The sequence below is a fragment of the Octopus bimaculoides genome, chromosome 4 (genome assembly GCF_001194135.2).
Source record: "Octopus bimaculoides isolate UCB-OBI-ISO-001 chromosome 4, ASM119413v2, whole genome shotgun sequence".
NCBI lineage: Eukaryota > Metazoa > Mollusca > Cephalopoda > Octopoda > Octopodidae > Octopus > Octopus bimaculoides.
In genome coordinates, this window is record NC_068984.1 from 121,794,825 (window position 1) to 121,805,243 (window position 10,419).

Here is a 10,419-nt window from a genome sequence, read left to right on the forward strand (position 1 = left end):
GGGGGGGGGGGAAATAGGTTGGAAAACACAGCTCTAAAGTGACTGGTGAGCAAGTGGAAGTAAAGTAGAGTTGAGTTTCCTCAGTACTGTCTCATCAATTCTTTAGCAATCAGATTACTCTGTGCAATGTAATGCCTATTTATTTGCATCGTTTTGAATTAATCATACATTATCTTGTGGCTTAAAAATTTCAATGACATCATAGAATAGTTGTAAGAGGCTGGATCAGGCTAGTTTGTACAGAAAATAGACAGGATATTTGGGCTGGATATAGCCAGTTTAAATGCTAAAGGGTTAAGCACTTGACAGTCTCCCCAATGCTGGTGTCTGCAAAAATACATCCAGTACACATTGTAAAGTGGGTGAAAAACAAGCAGAGAATGTGTGAGGTTGTGAGGTTCCTTTAGTTATGTCTTGCCAAGGAATTATCAACCTTTGTAATGTTGGTACCATGAGGAAATTCACTCAGTACAACCTGTAAAATGGTTGGTGATAGGAAACCAAGCCAAAATTGGCACAGACAAGCACCAGCCTTTGAGAGCAATCCCTCCTAGTATGAAATGACTCAGATCCAGACAGTTTGTCCAACCCAAGCCAGTATGATGATATGATGATGAAATAGAACAAGATAAGAGAGGAGTAAATAGAGAAATGAATGAATGAAACATTTACCTGTTTAATAGAAAGTTTTATCTTCTCTAAGTTTATGTTTTTAGCTTCTTCCAAAAGGGTCTCTTCATCCAATTGTAATATATTTACACGACTACTGCACAGCTCTACCATCACAATGTCTGGTTTTACACACTGAATGGTCTGCAACAAAAAAGAACAGATTTCAATAAATCACCACCACTACCATTATTATTATTATTATTATTACTATTATTATGGCAGTGAGCTGGTAGAATCATTAGCACGTTGGGTAAAATGTTTAACGGCATTTTGTCCATCCTTATGTTCTCAGTTCAAATTCTGTCAAGGCCAATTTTACCTTTCAGGGTCAATAAAATAAGTACTGGTTGAGCATTGGGGTTGATAATCAATTTACCCCCACCTCACCCACAAACTTGCTGGCCTTGTGCCAAAATTTGAAACTATTATTATTATTATTATTATTATTATTGTGATAAGGTGGCAAGCTGACAGAGTTGTTAGCATGCCAGGCAAAATGCTTAGCAGCATTTCATCTGTCTTCACATTCTGAGTTCAAATTTTGCCAAGGTCAACTTTGCCTTTCATCCTTTCAGGGTCGATAAAATAAGTATCAGTTAAGTACTGGGGCTGAAGTAATTGACTTACCCCTCCTTGAAATTTGAAATCATTATTATTATTGTCATAATTTCCTGAGTTGGCAAATGCAGAAGTGTCAAATTTAAAGCTTTACAGAACTCACACCTATCCCTGTATGTTTAGAATTCAAATACTACCAAGATTAACTTAGTCAGCAGGTCAGTAAAATAATACCAGTAATATGCTGTGATTGATTCATTCAATTATAACCGATCATGTATGAAAAAAAAATTGAGGTCTCACTAAAGAAGATTAGCAGATTCACTAGACCATGAAACAAAACACCATGCATGTTCTGGTTCTTTAGAATAAGTTCAAAATCTGCCAGGGATCAACTATACTTTTCAACAGTTCAATAGAATAAAGTATAAGTAGTGAGGCTGATATAATCAATTATATGCTTCTCACAAATTCCTGGCCTGTGCCCATGTTAGAAACATAATTACCCTGTGCATGTAAGTAAAAGCACAGTATTGAAATCACTCGTTTTAGTCTGTCTGCGAAATTACTGAACAGATTTTCACCATTTTTGGCAGAAACAGTCATTGGATGAGTGGCTCGAAATGATGAAAATTTAGTATGGCCACTTTCGCGCGCGCGTGTGCGTGCGTGCGCGTGCGTGTGAGAGAGAGTAGCGTGATGGATTTGAGGGTTTCGTTTAGTTACAAGTTGATTTAATTTCACTGGGGTATAAATACCTATAATGGTGAAAAACTTCTCAAATTCTGTGCAATATTTTCTATAAGTATTTCATTTTGTTCACTTTTTTTTTCATATGAATCGACCCTCATCTGCATGTGTATAGATCATGGTGTACCTATGCACATAGACATGTGTGGGTACATACATACATAGATATGTGCGTGTATGTATGTGTATACAGTGATGGATTCAAGGGTCTTGTTTTTTTACAAGTTGATTTCTTAATTTTACCGGACTATAAATACCTATAATGGTGATACATTAAAAAAAATAATTGAGTATGGGTAAGCAACACATTGTAAACCACACTATAACTTGTGAAAAAATTTATCTGCACGCAGGGAATGCATCTCCCCTCGGGTGCCGTTTTTTTTTCATTAGTATTTGTAATGAGATCTGCATTACTTATAAAACAATTATGTTCCTTACATCTTTTAGTACAATACAGCTGATACTATGCCTCAAATTGATTAAAAGGATTATAAAAGGAATTGTCTTTTATCAAAACAAGTAAATTTAAAAATCATCAATCACTGAATCATAGGAGAAAAAAAATGGACAAAATAGTCTACATAAAAACTGATATTCTGAAAGACTCTCAATATGATATGAAGTTTTAAGTAATGATCATGGGAGTCAATTACTTAACAATTATCAATTGATCATGATATGATCCTTACAAAGGTAGCAAGTTGGTAGAATCGTTAGCATACCCTATAATCTTAAAGCATACCTCAGTATTTAACACTTTCACTACGAAATTAAATTTCATGGTTCTTCCAGGTATGATGTTAAATCATCATCATCATCATCGTTTAACGTCCACCTTCCATGCTAGCATGGGTTGGACGACTTGACTGAGGACTGGTGAACCAGATGGCTACACCAGGCTCCAAACTGATTTGGCAGAGTTTCTACAGCTGGATACCCTTCCTAACGCCAATCACTCCGAGAGTGTAGTGGGTGCTTTTACATGACACCGGCACGAAGGCCAGTCAGGCGGTACTGGCAACAGCCACACTCAAAATGGTGTATTTTACATGCCACCTGCACGGGAGCCACTTCAGCGCCACTGGCAACGATCTCGCTCGAATGTTTTTTCACGTGCCACGAGCACAAGTGCCAGTAAGGCGACACTGATAACGATCACACTCAAATGGTGCTATTTACGTGCCACTGGCACGGGAGCCAGATAGCTGCTTTGGCAATGACCACGCTCGGACAGTGCTCTTAGCGCTCCACTGGTACAGGTGCCAACACGATTATCTACCAAAAAGTAATGAAGCCTCAATAACTCAACAGAAAATAGTTTCACACATGACATTCCTCAACAAAATCCAGACTGGTATACAAAACTGCTTCCCATAGTAAAGGCTAATGAAATTATAAGTAGGTATATTAGTTTCCCACAGTAAAAGAGTTAAGGTAATCAACAATAGTAAGAGTACAAACAAACCTTCGCCACATCTTCTTGACTCTCCAGACTAAAGTGTGCTGTCCCAACAATATATACTTTGCTGCCGTGTTCAGTAAGCAGAACAGTCACAGTTGATGGAAGTTCAATTTTTGTAATGTGTCGCACCGAATGTAAAGAATTCTGGTCATTATCATCATCGTCGTCGTCATCATCATCAATTTCTGATTCATCTCCGCTATATGTCACCAGATCTAGAAAGAAAGACGGATTAAGTTTAGACAAGATGTATTTTAGTTTTGATTGATGAACTTAGATTAATGATTTGTAGTTGAACAACCTCAATAATTTATAGTTAAGTTACGGTCTTGTAGGAACCCATCATTCATCACCATCACTGTTTAATATCCGTTTTCCATACTGCTGTGGACTGGACAGTTCAACAGAAGCTGGTGAACCAGAGGACTTGCCAAGGTCAAATGTCTGCTGAGGCATAGTTTCTACAGCTGGATGCCCTTCCTAAAACCAGCCACTTTGCAGGATTCTGGAAGCTTTTTACAGGTTACTAAGCAACTCGTGATACAAGACCCCTCAACTGAGGTGAGGGATAGTATTAAAGGAGGTGGTTTTATGCCAGGTGTTGAGAAGTTAAAATATGATAGAGGAACAAGTACAGGTACCTTGCTGTAAGGGAGATACATGGTTAACCCTTTAGTATTTAAACCAGCCATATCCAGCCAAAATGATCTGCCTGTTTTATCTTCAAGTTGGCCAGATCTGATATCTCACACTTATTTTACAATATTATTCTCAAAATAAATAACCATGTCATTGAAACCACAAAGCTACAAGGTAATGCATGGCTAATTCAAAGCAATGTGAATAAATAAACATTACATTTGACAAAGAAAACTGAATGCTAAAAGGTTAACCCTATAGGAAAAGAGAGATGGTGGTAAAGAGGTGTCATGATTGAACAGGATGAATATGTAGTTCATGAGTGGGTAAGGAGAGTGGCAGAGAAGGGGATAGACGGAAATGGGTTGAGTGGTGAACACGGTTGAAGGCATGGCCAGTCATGAACATCATTTGGATGGGGAAGGTGGTGGAAGTAGAAGTTGATCTAGGTGGTAAAATGTAGCAGCACAGATGGTGTGAAATGTGCAGGAGAGGGTATGGGAGATGTACAGTGCCAGCGATGAAGTCAGAGGTACATGAGGGTGGAAATAGTGCAGATGGAAACATAGGCAGATGTGTGATTTGATGTGAAATGAAATGCATCAATGTTTTAGTATTAGTCTTTGCATTAGACTGAAAGTATGTCAACTCATTTAGAAGGAATTTTACTGTGACTGCCAAGCTCAAAATTGACAGTTGCGTTTGTGAAAATACCAAAATCTAACTCTAGGCTCTCAAAGTGGGCACTACCGCCCCCTGATGGGTGTTGAGACTGTTCGGGTGGGCGCTGGTACCTAAGGGGGTGGTAGAGAAAAAGGAGGCATTGGGAAGAAGGCAGTGAATTGGGGATGCTATGAATTTATTATCATACTATTATAGTACTGTATACATATTGATAATATATTAAATATCAAATGATTCATAGTATATATAAATTAGTAAAATATAAAATATTTATTTATACATGAAAATAGGGGTGGGAGCGCTGAGGGTGTTGTGTGGCTATGAGCAGGGTGGTGGCTGAACAAGTTTGAGAACCTCTGATCTAGCCTAACTCCAGGCTTGAGAGTGTCTTGATTAGTATCAGCCTCTCGTTAGAGCTCTGTTGGTGATCAACAGCCTCACAAATTTTATTACAATGTGAACAATGTCTTCAAGCTAGTTATGTTGTAATTGGAGCTAAAATTGTGAAATATTCACTTATTAGGAGCAAAGAAAACAATAAAATAAAACAAACTTGAGTCATAAGAGGCTGAACCTTCCAAGAAATGATAAAACCCCAGTTTGAAGCATCAGAACTCATATCTCCTTAGCATATTAACTTAGCTTATTTTACAATGTTTTCAGTAGCTGTTAACAAGAGACTGTTGCTAAAATGTGATTTCTTTTTTACCTTTAAATTTCTGATGGTCATAATCATTATCATCATAACCCTTTAAGCATTCAGATTACTCTGTCAAATCTAATGCTTATTTATTCACATTGTTCAGTGATAATCAAGCACTATCTCATAGCATTAAGATTTCAATGATTTGACAGGCTGGATCCGGCTGGCTTGAACATAAAACAGATTGGATATTTGGACCAGATATGGCTGGTTTAAGTGCTAAAGGGTTAATGTCTGCTTATCCATGCTTGCAATGAGACAATAAGTGTAAGAGTAAAATCCACCTGAATGAAGCTTGAAATGTTCTCTTGGAAAAAAAATGTAATTGTTTATTGTTAACCCTTTAGCTTTCAGATTACTCTATCAAATAATATGTTTATTTATTCTCATTGTTTTAAATTAATTATGCATTATCTCATAACTTTGAGATTTTGATGATGCATCTGTTTATGTTTAGAATATCATTGTAGGGTAGGTGAGAGAGGCTGGATCTGGATGGTTTGAACATAAAACAGGGAGAATATTTAGGCAGGATATGGTCAGTTTGAATGCCTAAGGATTAAATAATGATGTATAACAGTAATGTAGTTAAATTACTGACCAAACAGTCAGGTAATCAATCCTTACCACCAGTACTATTACTACTGAGGTTAAAGTACAATATAATTACATTATATGAAATAATAACTTATAATACTGGCACCTAAGGTCTTGGATTGACCATAATTCACAACTGGTATTTATTGATCTTGGAGGAATGAAAGTTAAAGTTGACCAATATGATAATAATAGTACTCAGAATATAATGAGACAGAACTAGACACGGATAGGCAATTATTCCAATTACCTAGTATCTATAATGGTTGTAAACACAGTTTATAATAAGTAGATAGTTATGTATCATTTACTAAGATATATATCAATCACTAAGACAACAAGCGACCAGCTGTGCACCTGTATGGTTATGCCTGTCTATACTGCAACCTCTTACAAAACTGTAAAAATGAACATGTCAGAGAAACAGTCATTGTGTCTATGTATCTGTATGTCTGTGTGTCTGAGGTAGAGATCATTATTTGTATTTGTTTTATGTTAATTTATTGTCATGCTAGTAGCACAGATGTTGTATAAAAAGAATTCATAAAGCATGTAATCATAGATAATTATTAAAAAATTTTCCATTACTTCCTGCACATGTATCAGGACAATTACCCACCAAAGACAATTACTCCCGATAGGATAATTCTCACTGACAGCAACTACCACCTAAGACAATTAATCCTCTTGGTTTAAGTACTAAAGGGTTAATGTCTGCTTATCCATGCTTGCAATGAGACAATAAGTGTTGTACTCTTTCACTCCAACTTTCTCTCACTCTTTCTTCCTGCGATGGACTGGCTGGTGGGGGAACACACACGCCATAGAAACTGGGAAACCGGGCCCATTAGCTTGGCTAGGCTTTAAAAGGGCGCATAAATAAATGACAATAAAATAGTACTTACCACTGTCAGGATCAGAAAATACTTCTAAACTGTCAACTGCACTTAACTTGGGTATAGTGCTGTCAGACATATTTTCCAGCTTCTCTGGGCCAGAATCATCGAGGAAAGCTATTCTATCTGACTCCTGTTCCAGAGATGTTAACAGTGATAGATTGGTGTTGAGGTCATTGCTGAAGTCACTGATTTTGTCTGGCTTTTTAGCAGCATCTGGCAAACCTAGCAAAAATTTTTTTTAAAAGCATAAGTACATGGAAAGGTAAGAAGGTCAATTCGTTAAAACTGCAAATGGCTCAGGGAAATAATTTGACAATAAAGGAAATAAAACCACATTAAATGTAAACATTTGAAGAGAGCTTTTCATTTAGGAAACAAGTGAGGACTAGTAACAAAAATGGCATCCGGCTGTAGAAATTCTACCCCAACAAATTTCATCTAATCTATGCAAGCAAGAAAAAAAATGTATATTAAATGATAGTAACAATCAGTTTTAAGACTTGCCTGCTATTTCAAGCAGATGGAGGAACCACATGGAGACAACTTATTTGGCTTGTGTGTTTGGGTTTTTTTTAAAGTAAAAATTGTGAAGAACAATAACCATCTTCACTTCCAGTCCAGTTGTGACTAAATGTCAGGTTTTTGGCAGCTCTTTCTTTAGTTCAGCCATAATAATTTATGTCATGAAACTAGTTCTTCAGTTCAACTGGTCCTTAATTCTTTGATTAAGCACAGGCATGGGTGTGTGGTAAGGAGTTTGTTTTTTTAACAACATAATATTGGATTCAGTTCCACTGAGTCGTACCTCAGGAAAATGTCATCTACTATAGCCCAAGGCTGACCAAAGCCTTGTAAGTAGATTTGAGAGACAAAAACTGAAAGAAACTCATTGTGTGTGTGTGTGTGTGTGTGTGTGTGTGTGTGTGTGTGAGTGTATATGTCTTTTGTGTTTATGTGTCCCCACCACAGCTTGAAACTGCTATTGGTTTGTTTATATAACCATAACTTAGCAGTTCTGAAAGAGATACAGATAGAATCAGTACCAGACTTTAAAAAATTAAAATTAAAATATTGGAGTTGATTTGTTTGACTAAAACCCTTCAAGGCAGTATGGGGGGCATGTAGTTTTGTGGTTAGGATGTTGGACTCATGATCTTAAGATTGTGGTTTCAATTATTGGACAGTGTGACGTATTGTGATCTTGATCAAAACACTTCATTTCATGTTGCTCCAGTCCACTCAGCTGGCAAAAATGAATAATCCTGCAACAGACCAGCATCCCATCCAGGTGGGTAATTTATATACCCTGGAAACCAGCCCTTATGAGTCAGCATGACTCAAAAAGGTAACTTTACCTTTTTACCTTTACCTTCAAGGCAGTCCCCTAGCATGGCTCTAGTCCAATGAGTGAATCAAAGAAAAGATAAAGATATAAAAAAGAAGGAAGAACACTTCAAATGATGCGTGTTAAATATGCTATGTCTGATTAAAAAACAAAGAAAAAGGGGACAGGGCTACCATATCAAGGATATCTTTCATGAGAGCTAAACAACACAGACTTGATCAGAACTGGATCAGGGCTAAACAACAACTGCAAATTAGTAGGAGAGAGGAATAAGATTGTGAAACATTCATGCTTTTTTTTAGATAAGCAACATAATAAAGCAAGGATTTATATCAATGTAAGTAAACTTAGCAAAGACTGAAGCATCAGTAAGTAGAGAAGAAGTCTGGACCATGCTACCACAAGGAAATGGCCATGCTTCATATGCAGAAAAGGCAGAGGTAGAAACTCATTTCAGTGTACCTAGTGTAAACTATGGACACAAAAGTGTTGTAGAGGAAATAGTAGATTTTAATTAAGCAGTTAATGCTCAAGAGCATTTAAGCGTTGAGCCTTATGGAAGCAATGTGGTCAATGCCAGTGTCGCATAACTAGCACCTGTGCTAGTGTCATGCAACTAGTACCTGTGCCAGTGGCACATAAAAAAACACTTTTGAGTGTTGGACCTCACAGGGTCAGAAAACTGGCTGCCACAGCAAAAGTAAGCCAGACATCGATGTAGCGAGTGCTGAAGGAGGATTTCAGGACTCACTCCTAAAAGATGATCTGCTGTCATGAGCTTATGCAAGTTTATAAGGCCATGAGACAGGAGAGAAGTCGTCTTATCCTGCGTCAAATTGTTAAAGGCATGCTGCCCAACCGTGTGTTCACTGACAAAAAGAAATTTGACATCAAACAGACAGAATGACCAACTTTGGAATGTGTCAGGCTCCATCAAGGGTAGACTCGTAAATCAATGTCAAAATCCACAGTCAGTTATGGTCTGGGTGGCTGTGACAGCCACTAGGTCTCCCCTCGTTTTTGTGCCCTCGAGTGCTAAAATTAACACCCAGTGATAGATTAGTAACATTCTTGAAGCTGAACTGCTTCCATGGGGAGATGAGCACTTTCAAGGTACATCTTGGAGCCTCCAACAGGACTTGGCACCATCCCATAGCTTCAGACAGACACAACACTGGATTCAGATAAACATTCCATCATTCATAGCCTGTCTCAACCTATTGGATTTTTCTGTTTGGTCCATTTTGGAGACAAGGATCTCCAGCACTCCTCATGCATCGCTTGACACTCTGAAGGCATAACTGCAACAGGAATGGACTCTGACTCTGCAAGAACAGTTGCATGCTATGTGTGAAGCATTTGCACCTAGACTTAAGGCTGTGATTCAAAAAAGTGGTGGTCATGTCGAATAAATGTGGTAGTGTCATAATTGTGTTTCCTTTACCATTGCATTGAAATGTAACAATATTTTGCTTTGACAAAATTGAAAAGAGTTGGTTGACTTAATTTGGGGAGACCCTGTATGTGTGTGTGTGTCATCATTGGCAACAGAAGCAGTATTAATACCAAAAGGCAATTTTTATATCCAATTTAACATAGATGTTTTGTTAGAATACCAAATACTGCAGAATATATATATTTCATTTATATTCATTTGACATTTCATTTATATTTGTTAAGGCGGCGAGCTGGCAGAATCATTTGCATGCTAGGAAATATGCTTAGCAGCATTTCATCCATCTTTACATTCTGAGTTCAAATTCCACCAAGGTCGATGCTGCTTTCATCTTTCAGGGTTGATAAAATAAGTACCAGCCGAGCACTGGGGTCGATGTAATCGATTCAGCCCCTCCTCCAATCTTGTTGGCCTTGTGCCACAATTTGAAATCATTATTATTGCTATTATTATTCATGTACAAGTACATGTGTATTCATCCTTATTTTATTCAATTTTAGAAAATTTGAAGCAGGTCTTTGACAATCCCAGAGCATATTGGACTTATTTTGTACTTGACTTTTGGTCCACCTTGTATGTAGACATACGCACCTGTCTACTCAACATAAATTCAAACCATTGAGTAAATTTCTTTATTTCTTTACATAATTT

General features: G+C 37.4%; 1 protein-coding gene across 2 annotated transcripts in view; it reads right to left on the reverse strand.

Annotated features, from left to right (window-relative positions):
- Positions 1 to 10,419, reverse strand: part of LOC106880304 (traB domain-containing protein) — a 30,811-nt gene that overhangs the window by 9,712 nt on the left and 10,680 nt on the right. For both annotated transcript variants that reach the window (XM_014930179.2, XM_014930180.2), the window contains exons 2-4: positions 6,974 to 7,189; positions 3,449 to 3,660; positions 673 to 813 (exon numbers count right to left, since the gene is read on the reverse strand). In XM_014930179.2, the coding sequence (XP_014785665.1) occupies positions 673 to 813; positions 3,449 to 3,660; positions 6,974 to 7,189 (569 nt within the window). The remainder of the gene's footprint in view (positions 1 to 672; positions 814 to 3,448; positions 3,661 to 6,973; positions 7,190 to 10,419) is intronic.